Genomic DNA, 13942 nt, shown 5'->3' with positions numbered 1-13942 from the left:
GAGGACCTGCGTTGATTTTACCGACCTGAACAAAGCTTGTCCCAAGGACAGCTACCCGCTCCCAAAAATCGACCAGCTGATAGATGCCACCATAGGTCACGAACTGCTGAGCTTCATGGACACCTTCTCCTGGTACAACCAGATCAGGATGTATGAATCAGACAGACCGAAGGCTTCCTTCATAACAGATCAGGGAACGTACTGTTACCGTGTCATGCCTTTCAACCTAAAGAATGCCGGGCCACATACCAGAGGCTCCTGAAGAAGCTCTTCAAGGAACAGATTGGCCACAACATGGAAGTCTATGTAGACGACATGTTGGTCAAAAGCCAAAGCGTGCAAGATCACGTCTCCGATCTGAATGAGACATTCCAAGTCCTCAGGGAGCACAACATGAAGCTCAACCCCACCAAGTGCACTTTTGGTGTCAGTTCGGGAAAATTTCTGGGATTCATGGTAAGCCGGAGAGGGATCGAAGCTAATCCGGAAAAGATCAAAGCCGTGGTGGAGCTCACCCCACCAAAGACCATCAGAGAAGTGCAATGGTTAACCGGGATGGTGACCGCACTGGGGCGCTTTATCTCAAAGTCTGCAGAGAGATGCCTGCCTTTCTTCAACACCGTCAAAGGAATCAAGACAGCACCCTAGATAGACGAGTGCCAAGTCGCGTTCGAAGAGTTGAAGCAGTATCTGTCTTCTCCACCGCTGTTGACAAAGTCGGAGCCGAGGGAAGAGCTGCTCTTGTACTTATCCGTAAGCCCCCTGGCACTGGCAGCTGTGCTGATCCGAGAAGAGCACAACCAACAGAAACTGATCTACTATGTCAGGAAGGTCCTACACGATGCTGAAATCAAGTACCAACGGGTTGAGAAATTGGCATACGCCTTGATCATGGCGGCTAGAAAGGTGAGGCCGTATTTTCAAGCCCACACAATAAAGGTCCTGACCGATCAACCGCTCAGACAACTTCTCCGCAGGCCAGACTCTTCAGGGCGACTTGTGAAATGGGCCGTAGAGTTGAGCAAATTCGATATCCAGTACTTGCCTAGGCCGGCGATTAAAGCTCAAGTGCTGGCAGATTTCGTGGCCGAGTGCACCATCCCCCAGCAAAGCATCGAATCTGAAGTTGCCCAAACCCCGTTTGTAGAGAACGCAACTATAACTGGGGAACGGATCCAAGCTGAGACCGAACCAGTGAGAACAAAAAACATCCCCGTACTGGCAGAACAGATTCCATCGTCCAATGAACCGCTCTGGGAAGTATATGTGGACGGATCCTCAAACAAGGTTGGTTGTGGAGCCGATTTGGTTCTCATTGGACCTGATAACTTTGTTCTGGATTATGTGCTGAGGTTTGGATTTCGTGCGTCCAACAATGAGGCAGAATACGAGGCTCTCATCGCCGGAATGAACCTAGCAGTCCAGACCAGCGCCCAAAGGCTGAAGGCGTATTGCGACTCCCAGCTGGTCACAAACCAAATCCAAGGAGTCTATGAGGCGCGTGACGAGCGCATGATCAAGTACCTCTCCAAGGTGCGCCAGTTGGCCGGCAAGTTCAAAAACTTCGAGGTCATCAAAATCCCTAGAACGGAGAATGCAAAAGCGGATGTGTTGTCTAAGCTGGCGACATCCGGTTACACCACTCTTGGGAGTATATGTATGGAATTTCTAAAGAAATCCAGTATCGAAAATGAGGCTGTCGAAGTGATGCAGGTCGAGCACGAGCCGTGCTGGATGGACGAGATCATTGATTACCTGCGTAGTGGGAAGCTCCCCGAAGCGAAGAAGGAAGCCCGCATAGTGACACAGAGAGCAGCCCGATTTTCCCTAGATGGTGAAAGTCCGTACAAAAGGTCGTACACCATTCCATACCTAAAATGCCTCCGGCCAAGCAACGCCGTATACACTCTGCAAGAGACTCACGAAGGAATATGCGGAGAGCACCTGGGGGCAAGGTATTGGCCTCAAAGTACTGCTAAGAGGCCTGTACTGGCCAACCTTGAGGCAAGACGCTCTGGACCTGGTCAAAAGGTGAGAGAGATGTCAAAAGTTCTCTCCCACCATCCATCAACCTACTGTGTCCATGGCCCCAATCATCAGCCCGCTCCCTTTCGCAGTATGGGGGATGGACATCTTAGGCCCCTTTCCGCCTGCCTCCGGGAGACGTGAGTTCGTCGTGGTAGCCATTGACTATTTTACCAAGTGGGTGGAGGCTGAACCTCTAGCCAAGATCACAGAGCAAAACGTGCAGACCTTCTGCTGGAAGTCAGTCGTTTGCAGATTCGGTATTCCCCGTGTCTTGATAACGGACAACCGTAGGTAGTTCGACTGCCGAAACTTTCGGAAATTCTGCTCTGACTTGAAGATCGAACAGAGATTCACTTCAGTAGCACACCCTCAGACGAATGGGCAAACCGAAGTAACGAACAGAATCCTACTCCAGGGGATCAAAAAGAGGCTGGACGAGAAAGCAGGTCGATGGGTAGACGAACTTTATCACGTCCTCTGGGCGTATCGTACCACCTCACGAACCCCTACGGGGGAATTGCCATTCAACTTGTCTTTTGGAACCGAGGCCGTAATACCCGTCGATGTTGGCGTCCCGTCTCCCAGGGTCACCAACTTCAATGAGCAGACCAATGGAGATGGGCTCCGCGCAAACCTCGACTTGCTAGAGGAAGCCCGAGAAGAATCCTGAATCAGAGTCGCGGCCTACAAACAGAAAGTGTCCCGCTATCACGACCTGAAGATACGCCCAAGAGAATTCCGACCAGGAGACCTACTACTGAGAAAGGCTGCTATCTCACAACAAAAGAAGGTGGGCAAACTCTCCCCGACCTGGGAGGGGCCGTACCGAGTGAAAGAGATAATTCGCCCGGGGAGTTATAGACTAGAGACGCTCGAGGAGCACCAACTACCCAACGCCTGGAATTCAAGGAACCTCCGAAAATACTATCAGTAGTTGGCCGCTAGGCGCGAAAGTGACGTTGTAAAAAATATATATGTTTGAATGTGAATGATAAAAAGGACTCTTTGCAAATCTCCCAGCGCTCCTACTCGGAAACCCAGTTCACTAAAACTTGGGTACTCGCTGCTTGGTTAACCTCGGCTCGTCTCCACAAAGACCGGGAGAACACTCCTGGTCAGGAACGGGCCCGGACAGAAAAACCACCCCTACTCGGAAACCCAGTTCACTAAAACTTGGGTACTCGCTGCTTGGTTCGCCTCGGCTCGTCTCCACAAAGACCGGGAGCGCACTCCTGGCCAGGAACGGGCCCGGACAGAAAAACCAACCCTACTCGGAAACCCAGTTCACTAAAACTTGGGTACTCGCTGCTTGGTTCACCTCGGCCCGTCTCCACAAAGACCCGGAGCGCACTCCTGGTCAGGAACAGGCCCGGACAGAAAAACCAACCTGTGGGACCCGATCCCGCGAGAGGGGTGGGGCGCGAGCCGCCACGCACTCTCTTGGTCTCTCGTACCCACGCGATTGGCGTGTGCATTTTAATTATTGATTTTAATTCATCTTTTATGTGAACTTGGGATCACTAAGGCAATCCGAATTCCACACAAAAGAGACTTGACAGAGTCGCCACCTAGATGTAAGATCTAGGACTCGTAATTAACCAGAAATCTAGACTCGCTACCTGGTTACAAGAATGGAAGGTATGGGGAGTTATCCACCACATGCACCATTCCTGCCCGATAATCGGTCTTCGATTCCAAAAGCTAACTCTTTTAAATTTATTTTAAATGGCTCGTTCAACTCTAAGTTAATGTGCGAACTAAGTGACATGCATCCTAAAATCTAATTTCAATGTGAATCCTAAATGTGTATCTTGATTTCTTAATTTGTCTGGATTCATTCTAAGTGAAAGTTCTCCTAGAATTCTAATTTCATGGAAAGTCCTAAATGATTTGATTAAGCATTTACAAGAAAATTAATATACAAAACACCACAATTTGTTGTGGTGCCGACTCGCGGTTGGTATGCCATCAGACATCCAAGCTGCCTACGTACCCAAGCCTCACTGGGATCAGAGTCGACGTAGTTCGGTGCACCTAAGCTAAGCTACTTATGCCTAACTCAACTAAGACACCGACCTAGACGGGATTGACTGTTTCAACAGTTTTAAGAGAAGTTATTTAATTCAAGTTGGGGGTTTTATTATCCTAGGATTTCATCTAAGATGCTATATGATTCTTATCTAAATGCAAGTTGTTCCTTAGACTAATGCAGGTTAGCCTACATCCTAGTTTACTAGGCTCGTCCTAGGGAAAGATTGGGTGAGTAGTGTAACTAGACCTATGGCACGGTTGCTATCCATAGCAAGCGTCCGTGATGAGGCTGGACTCCTAACTCTAGGACTCCCTAAAACCTAAGACTCCCTAAAACTTAGGACACGACACGACACGACACCAGTGTTCCTAAGTTGGGCTCTAAAGGTTCTTACGACGGAAACCATAATCCAATGGTTCCGAGAGACACGAGATGAATCGATTTCAGCTTTTGAAGTTAGTTAATTTCAGATTTCAAGACTTTTCAGTTTCTAGACATTCAAGGATTACCAATGGTTCTAGGGTTCACCAATTTCGACCCAGAATAGCATCCAAGGAAGGGAATCGTGCGCTCTTTCCTTGTGCAATTTAATACTTAGGTTATAGCACCTTATTGCCTGGCATATCTCAGGATTTCCGTGGACAGTAACCTCGGAGCCAACAACGTGCTATAGCTTAAATATTCAAATTGTCAAAGATTGAGTGCAATAGGGATACGATTATGGATGCACTGGCCATTTTTCCAGGGAAATCTAAAGATCCTAAGATTGCTGTTTCAATGGATTAAGGAGTTAATATGTGACAGAGATTTAAGGTTCTTTAGAGATTTTCAGATGATTTTTAATTAATTTCGGATTTTCAATGAATTTTATCAATTTTAAACCATATGAGTGATTTTACAAGGGAAACCGTTGCAAATGAATTCGAAATGAGTTGAAACTTCTACAGCAGCAAGATATGATGAGATGTAGCTTATTGAGAGATTTTTACAGATTTTTACATTAAGCTCATATTTAATTTTGATTTAACAATTAATTGACCAGATTGCAAAAATAACACAGAAACTACTAGAAATAGAAATCTAAATTCAGTGAAATTTCTACAGAAATACGATATGAGTAAATATAGCATGCTGTGAGATTTTCATGAATTTTGAAAAATATTTACTATCAGTTTCGGATTTTTCAATTTTCAGCCCAGATTATGAATTAACACTCCATCCCATATGAAATAAGCTCTAAATCACTTGAAAATTTTACAGAAACTAGAAATATTGAATATAAGAATACTGTAAAAATTTTGAGAATTTTATCTGTGATCTGATGTCAGTAAAAATTCTCCCAAAATCTGATAAGTTTCAAAGAAAGTATAAAATGATATACCAAACCAATTCCAAAAATTCCCAAAAATTCATGGTATAATGTATCAGCATTATATTATTTTCCTACGAAATTTCATTAATTTTGAAATTCGTTTAGTATATATTTTATTTTTCTTCATCGAAAAGATATTTTTGAAGAGTTTTCTATTTTTAAAACACGATTTTCGAGAAAATTACGATTCCGGAAAACATCCTCCAACCTTGTTCTGATGTGATGAACACAAGAAAAATTTAAAATTCCAAAAAATAGATCATCCTGAGATGGCTATTTTTTCGAATTTCGTAATTACTCGACCCACATTTTAAATAAAATTCTACTCTTCACTCAAATTCTAAAAAACCGTCGATTCAATGTCCGATCCGATCCGACAGTTATTTTACTCTATTCAAGTAGAACATCGTATTAAATTTTGGGACGAAACGGATTTGAAACCCTCATGCAGATCATGATTTTTAGTTCACACATTTAATATTGAATTAAATTTAATTAAATACTAAAAACCATGCAAAATTCATAAAAAATGCCGAATGATTCGGGAAAAATCCGAGAATGGGGTACCAACCTGTATTCGAGATCCCCGCAGAATCCGAGAGCCGAAAAATCCGAAAATCCCAGCCGCCGCTCGATCCGCTCCGCTTCCTTCTTATTTTATTTTTTTTCTTTTCTTTTTTACTGTGGATGGGAGAGGGAGGTAACTGAGAGAGAGAGATAGATGGGAGATTGGCAAGGAGGGTTCGAGGGAGTGATAGAAAGAGTGGGACAGACAGAGTGACCAAGAGAAGGGGAGACATACAGAGACTAAGGGAGATAGAGAGTTCGAGAGGGATAGAGAAAGGTGAGTGAAGAGACAGAGAGGTAGGGAGATGAGGGGAGTGGTTGAGAGAGAGGTAGAGAATGGGACAGAGAGAAACTGAGAGAGAAGAGAATTCAAGAGATATATATATATATATATATATATATATATATATATATATATAGAGAGAGAGAGAGAGAGAGAGAGAGAGATATACGATCGAAATCAAAAAACGAAAAAAACAGAGTGTAGGGGAAAAACGTGAAAAATGATGCTCTGTTTTTGCTTTTTATTTTCTTTTTTCTTTTATATGGGCTGCTGTCGAGGGGAAGTTGGAGGTGGGGATATGAGAAGATTGAGGGGTGAACGGATGGTGAATGCCGAGAGATATAGAGTTTAGAGAGAGAGAGAAAAAATAATAATAACAGAGATATAGAGAAAGGTGAGAGGTGAGATTGAAAGACAGAGATCCTCTGTTGTTTCTCCTTCGTTCTTCTCTGCTATTGAGGAAGAGAGAGAGAGAGATATTGAGAGTAAGAAAACAGAGTGGGGGAGAGGGAGGGCTGCTGCCGTGAGTGAGAGAGAGGGTGTAACAGAGAGATGGTGAGAAGGATATGAAACGGAGGGTTGTGGGGGGGTCAAAGCAAGGGCTGCTGCTGTGAGGTTTTTTTTTTCTTTTGTTTCAAACAAACAGAGCCATCGTGATTTTGCTGGGCTGGAGATGGGTAAGAGAGATAGATCCTTTTCCTCCTTTCTGTTATTTCTTTGTTCTTCTTTTTTCTTTTCTTGGAGCAACACAGCGCTCCTCTCATTGGGTAGAAGTCTCGGGTGATCGAGGAGGCCGAGAGCCTTTTGTTTCTCTTCTTTTCCCTTTGCAAACCTCTCCCCCACCAAGCTGCTGTCGTTCCTCTCTATCCAACAGAGCCACCCTCTCTTTTTTCTTTAGCATCCCCTTTTCTCTTGCCTCCACAGCCGTCTCTATATCTTTACATTAAGGAAAACAAATGGGAACGTTCCTTTTTCAACTTGATGCCAGTGGTATGTTACCATACCATCCCATCTAAAATTACCCACTTGCTATTTTCAAGACCACTCAATACAGCAACTTTGCTTTTGGCTTTTCTCAATGCCTAAAAAAAAACGAACAGCACCATGGGCATGCTTTAATTTCGGTATACTTGCTTAAGAAAACCTTCTCTTCAATCAAGATTGCTGCTTTGAGCATAAAGTTGGGTCCACACATATATTTAGACACAACCGGCCATTCAAGCCTCATTCCTGCCATGCGTTCCTTATATGAATAAAATGATTCAATCGAATGTAATCTAAATCAAAATAGAATGCATATATATTGGGCCCACATCGTGCTGAAGCTATAATTGGATGTGCCGCTGTCTACTTGATCTGCCACCATGCAAATTTGATGTACCCCAAATTATTTCCATATGATCATGACCGTCCATGAGATGATCCAAAATTACCCAAATGGATGAGGCCCTTCTATAGATAACCTGTTCTCTAAAAATTATTCCCATAGGATAATCCGGACTGCCCATGTGATGGGTCACACTAAAAATAGGGTGGCACCCCAAATTCTTTCATGTAATGATCCGAACCATCCATTTGCTAGGCTGCAATGTGAACAGGTTGCCCCTCAAAAATTGTTTCTGTAGGCTTATCCGAATAACTCAACTTGATGATCGTAACAACATTGGTTGTTAAAACGACGTCTCTGAGATCTTGACTGCTCCCTTGATGGACATCTTTATTCACTGGATCGAAATAGATTCAAGACTCATTTCTCATTAAAACAATGTGCGGGCCCCCTGTTTGATCCAAATCTAAGCAAATGTTCAATGCGGGCCTACCAACGGGTCCCAATTCTCTCTTGCTCGGATTCTCGTGAATAACCTTTCTCAACACTTAGCGGGATAATGCGAAACATGACAGAAATAACCGAAAAGATCGAGAAAACAAAAGGAGCGGACACGGGAATGGAAAACACTAGGAAAAGACTGATAACAAAACATTAATTTCTTTGTTGATTAGAGCGGAGCAAAATGGGGTGTCTACAGATGCCCCTCTTTGGTAGAGATGACGTAATCATCGAACACCAAAGCAAAAGTGACAGTGCCATTTTACGTAGCTTTAATCGACAAAGGACTCTCTAGACACAACGCAACTTAATATAATGCAAGACCCTAAAAGAAATCCTAGAATTGGAATGTAATAAAAAATTCTGCTGCGGTGCCGCTCACAAACGGGCAACAAGAGAAATGGGATACCATTTTCAAATGGATTTTCGGAGGGAAAGGAATATCGCTTTTGAACGGCTTCAGAAGAAATGAGACATCATTTTCAAATGGTCTCAGAGAAAATAATGGATGACCTTCGAAAAAAAATTTAATGAAAACACAGCATCATTTTTGAATGGGCTTGGGCAAGATGAAATACTGTATTTATACGGATTCCAAGGAAATGAGACATCATAGTTGTATGATGTTGAAAGGGGATAAGAGACCATAGTTGTATGGACTCGAAGAGAATGAAATACCGTATTTGTACGGATTCCAAGGAAATGAGACATCATAGTTGTATGATGTTCAAAGGGGATAAGAGACCATAGTTGTATGGACTCGAAGAGAATGAAATACCGTATTTGTACGGATTCCAAGGAAATGAGACATCATAGTTGTATGATGTTCAAAGGGGATAAGAGACCATAGTCGTATGGACTCGAAGAGAATGAAATACCGTATTTGTACGGATTCCAAGGAAATGAGACATCATAGTTGTATGATGTTCAAAGGGGATAAGAGACCATAGTCGTATGGACTCGAAGAGAATGAAATACCGTATTTGTACGGATTCCAAGGAAATGAGACATCATAGTTGTATGATGTTCAAAGGGGATAAGAGACCATAGTTGTATAGACTCGAAGAGAATGAAATACCGTATTTGTACGGATTCCAAGGAAATGAGACATCATAGTTGTATGATGTTCAAAGGGGATAAGAGACCATAGTCGTATGGACTCGGAGAGAATGAAATACCGTATTTGTACGGATTCCAAGGGAATGAGACATCATAGTTGTATGATGTTCAAAGGGGATAAGAGACCATAGTCGTATGGACTCAGAGAGAATGAAATACCGTATTTGTACGGATTCCAAGGGAATGAGACATCATAGTTGTATGATGTTCAAAGGGGATAAGAGACCATAGTTGTATGGACTCGAAGAGAATAAAATACCGTATTTGTACGGATTCCAAGGAAATGAGACATCATAGTTGTATGATGTTCAAAGGGGATAAGAGACCATAGTTGTATGGACTCGAAGAGAATGAAATACCGTATTTGTACGGATTCCAAGGAAATGAGACATCATAGTTGTATGATGTTCAAAGGGGATAAGAGACCATAGTTGTATGGACTCGAAGAGAATGAAATACCGTATTTGTACGGATTCCAAGGAAATGAGACATCATAGTTGTATGATGTTCAAAGGGGATAAGAGACCATAGTTGTATGGACTCGAAGAGAATGAAATACCGTATTTGTACGGATTCCAAGGAAATGAGACACCATAGTTGTATGATGTTCAAAGGGGATAAGAGACCATAGTCGTATGGACTCGGAGAGAATGAAATACCGTATTTGTACGGATTCCAAGGGAATGAGACATCATAGTTGTATGATGTTCAAAAGGGATAAGAGACCATAGTTGTATGGACTCGAAGAGAATGAAATACCGTATTTGTACGGATTCCAAGGGAATGAGACATCATAGTTGTATGATGTTCAAAGGGGATAAGAGACCATAGTCGTATGGACTCGGAGAGAATGAAATACCGTATTTGTACGGATTCCAAGGGAATGAGACATCATAGTTGTATGATGTTCAAAGGGGATAAGAGACCATAGTTGTATGGACTCGAAGAGAATGAAATACCATATTTGTACGGATTCCAAGGAAATGAGACATCATAGTTGTATGATGTTCAAAGGGGATAAGAGACCATAGTTGTATGGACTCGAAGAAAAGAGGCACCGTTCTCAAACGGGCTCGAAGAATTTAGAGATTTTTCATGAGCTTGAATTTGACGTAGGATTGGATTTTTATTTTTATTTTTATTTTTATTTTTATTTTTTTTTTGAATCAGGGATTGGATTTGATAAATTTTTTTTTTATTTTTTTATTTTTGGGAAATGAGGCACCGTCCACAAACGGGCTCAAGGAGAAGACGAGACCATTCACAAATGGACTCGAGAAGAAGAGGCACCGTTCACAAACGGGCTCGAAGAATTTAGAGATTTTTCATGAATTCGAATTTGACATAGAATTAGATTTGATGAATCGGGGATTGGATTTGATGGGGAAGACGAGTCCATTCACAAATGGCCTCGAGAAAAGAGGCACCGTTCACGAACGGGCTCGAAGAATTTAGAGATTTTTCATTAACTTGAATTTGACGTAGGATTGGATTTTTTGAATTAAGGATTTGGATTTGATGAATTTTTAATTTTTTTGAACTCAATGAAATCGGGGATATTATGGATCGTGCCCGACAAAGATGTTGGAAACCACGATTTTGACGAATGATGAAACGACAAACCTTAGGAACGAAGAACCATTACTAACAAGAATGGATTAGGGACACTTTTATGAAACTTCAACAAGATCTTTTTCAAAGAGACTGCTGGTCTTGTCTTCTGGGGATTTTGATAACTGCAACCTTGAACAAGATACTTGAAATTGGTAATTTAGAACAAAGGCTCTCTTGGATACTAACATGGAAAAGCGGGATCTGCTTCTTGACAGGTGTTTAGATAGATATCTCTTGACCATGATAGTATTTAACTAACTGGAAGGAGATTCTGAATTTTAATGGTTCATCTCTTTGAGAAATTGGCTCAACCATCATTGCATCTGGGGCTCTTCCAAGCTTAAGGTGCCTTCTTGGGGTATGATCTTTTTACGAAAGCTGGGCTTTCTGATGTTTCTAATTCTGAATTTTTCCGAGCTAATCCTCTTTGAAATGTAGCTGCTTGACTAGATTACCGAGCTCTTTCATACGATCGCAGGGAGCTGCCGAGGCCGGGCCTCCTTCATTAAGACAGTTGCATCATTTGGACATAAGAACGACGATTGACTCTTTCTAAAGAGAAAACTTAGATAAAATGCACTACTCAAAGGATTGAGCAGCTCCGAAGGAGTGAACATAGAATGACAAAGATTGACTGACTACACTGATAGACACAGTAATGCTTCTGACTTAGTTAACGTTTTATTTGGTAAGTCTATCCTTTCGAGGAATGTTTTTTTTTTTCAATTGGTAAACATTGGACTTTTTCCTTAAAACAGTGATACCTCCAGGATTTAATTACAACCCCTAAGATTGCATAGCTTCAATGCCCCTAGTTTTGAGGATGTCACTTGAATTTGCTTGAACTTCAGTTGATCTTCAGTCTTGATACCGGCTGTAGCCTTCTTATATTGATTCTCTTACCGTGACCAAGTCACCTCTTCAGGGTTTTTAACTTGGCGGACCGCGCTAGCCTTAACTTTTGCCTGAACCACCTTTCTAGGTTTTCGATCCAGCAGGCTATCCCCTTAGCTTTTGCCTAAGCCGCCCTTTCAGGTTTTCAACTTAGCAGGGGAATGATCTTAAATTTTGCCTAGACCGCCCTTTCAGGTTTTCAGTCTAGCAGATCTTCAAACTCCGTTCTTTTTTTTTTCATCATTTTTTTTTATTACTTATTGTGTCTCGGGACCTAGATCATTAGTTGTGAACACCAGAAGGACTTTATAGGTAGGATAGGGCTTTTCAAAGAAGGGCTTAAGGTTCAACAAAGATTTCGACCGAACCTGTGAACAGGTTACCTACATATCCCAAGGTAGGAATCAGGTCGTGTGTAGTTCAGGGCGAATGCCCCTAGTTTGAAGATAAATTGTTTGAAGGTTAATTGATTTTTTTCTTTTTTCTTTTCTTTCTGGAATAATTAACTTCTCTTCTTTTGGAACTTGTCCATCTTTTTTTCTGAAAGGATTGAATTTCTTTTCTTTTTTTTTTGAATCGACCGAACTCAGTTTAACCGAGTTGCCTACGTACCCCAGTGTAGGGATCAGGTCTCGCGTAGTTCGGGGGAATGCCCCGAGTTTGATGGGTTTTCAAGAAAATTTGATTCAGGCTCGAAGGGTTTGCAAACCGGTATTCTTTTGACATTGGGTTCTGATTTTGGGATTTAATCGGCCAAAGGAGGCCTTTCGATGCTCAGATTGGGAATCGAGCTAGGTTACTAGAGTCCCTCTAGTACTGATTATTTATTTCTTCTTCTTTCTTTTTTTTTTTTTTTTTTCGGAGCTTGACGGCATTTCCAGGTAAGAGATAATGGATCTTCTTCTTTCAAGATTCTAATACGTGCTTTCGACTTTCGTAGAGCGAAACTTGCTCTTTGACATCCTCCATCTATGGATTTGTAACTCTTGATATCTGATGATCTCTTTTCAACGCTTGCTCTTGAGCTTCTTATCTTGAATTTGTTCGCTTTATGTTATGAATTTGAGAACCAAGGTCATTGATTGGAAATATGAAAGTTGTTTCCACTCTATGCCCCTTGTATAGCATATGTCTCTCACTTTCTTCATTCTCTTGAGCTTTCGATCTATGTCTTGCCCCTGGTATCGGTTGTAGCTTTTCTGGACAATCTTCTTATTCTTGAAATAAGTTTATCAATTCTTCACACTCTTCAGAGGGTAATGTACTTTTAATCAGCATTCACTGAATCAAAGTTTCAGTGCCAGTGTTTACCACTTCAATTTCATCTTTGAAAGGCTGGGATTGGCGCTCCTCCTCTTGTTCAAGTAATTGCTGTGACTCAAGTGGAGTTTCGTCAATTTTGTCCTCATTTGAGGAGGGAGTCTTACTTTAAGATCAGAAGCATACTTAAGAAACAGACACAAGTGAACTATTGGAACTGAAATTTTTATTTAAAGAAAAAGCTATTACATCTGACGACCTATCCTGAACATGCTCAGGATTCACAACTCTGAATAAAAAGAAAAGCAAAAGATAACTTGCCTGTACTAGGCATTAACCTTGAACTGTAAGACCGGACTCAACAATTGTACTGACCGGGATGACTGACTCAACATAGTAAATGACTAAAACTTTAACTGCTGCAACTGTCTGGTGTTGAAGGCTCGGCGAAGGCTGGTTCGTTCTGAATCATCATCATGGCTGATACTTTCAACTTTGGATTCTTCCTGTTCTACTGCAGCTAGACCTGAGCTTCTCACACTTCGATGCGTCTAAGCCTTATCCGGCGATGGTGTGGCATGGTTCCACACAACATTTGGCGTTTGCTGGAATGATAGCTTGCGCTCATCAATCAACTTCTGGATCACATGCCTCAGAGTTATACACTGATCGGTATTATGCCCCGATCCTCGATGAAAATCGCAGTGTTCTTCCGCCTTCCATGTCCTGGGGAGCGGATTAGGAGGATCCCTAATGCGAGGTAAATAGACATCACCCGAAGCCAACCCTTGTTGCAATATAACAGATGGTGGAAGCGGGAGGGGGGCGAATTGCCTACCTGGCTTTTGCTGAGGTATAGGTCTTGGTTGATCATATTCGATTACCATAGGCTCCTGTGACCAGTTAACTCCCTTTTCCTTTTCCCTAAACCCTTTCAGGATACCA

At 42.1% G+C, this 13942-nt stretch overlaps 1 protein-coding gene across 1 annotated transcript; it reads left to right on the top strand.

The window, feature by feature from the left end:
* The first annotated feature begins 294 nt into the window (after nucleotides 1-294).
* LOC143881940 (uncharacterized) lies at nucleotides 295-2169 on the top strand. The gene is made up of 3 exons (XM_077385291.1): nucleotides 295-558; nucleotides 718-1380; nucleotides 1465-2169. Exons 1-3 carry the CDS (start codon nucleotides 295-297, stop codon nucleotides 2167-2169), a joined length of 1632 nt encoding a protein of 543 aa, XP_077241406.1.
* The last annotated feature ends 11773 nt before the right edge of the window (nucleotides 2170-13942 follow it).

The sequence above is a fragment of the Tasmannia lanceolata genome, unplaced genomic scaffold, assembly GCF_043159265.1.
Source record: "Tasmannia lanceolata isolate RefF3 unplaced genomic scaffold, GAP_Taslan_0.1 ptg000002l, whole genome shotgun sequence".
In the NCBI taxonomy this organism is placed as follows: Eukaryota; Viridiplantae; Streptophyta; class Magnoliopsida; order Canellales; family Winteraceae; genus Tasmannia; species Tasmannia lanceolata.
Note: the sequence above shows the minus strand (reverse complement) of the source record. Positions and strands in the feature narration are given on the sequence as shown.

Excerpts from the sequence above, each read along its gene's own strand:
- LOC143881940 (XM_077385291.1), top strand. The coding sequence starts at position 295 with ATGGAAGTCTATGTAGACGACATGTTGGTCAAAAGCCAAAGCGTGCAA. Across the intron at positions 559-717 it reads TGCAATGGTTAACCGGGATG|TCGGAGCCGAGGGAAGAGCT; the intron begins GTGACCGCACTG and ends CTGTTGACAAAG. Across the intron at positions 1,381-1,464 it reads TTCGTGCGTCCAACAATGAG|CTGGTCACAAACCAAATCCA; the intron begins GCAGAATACGAG and ends TGCGACTCCCAG.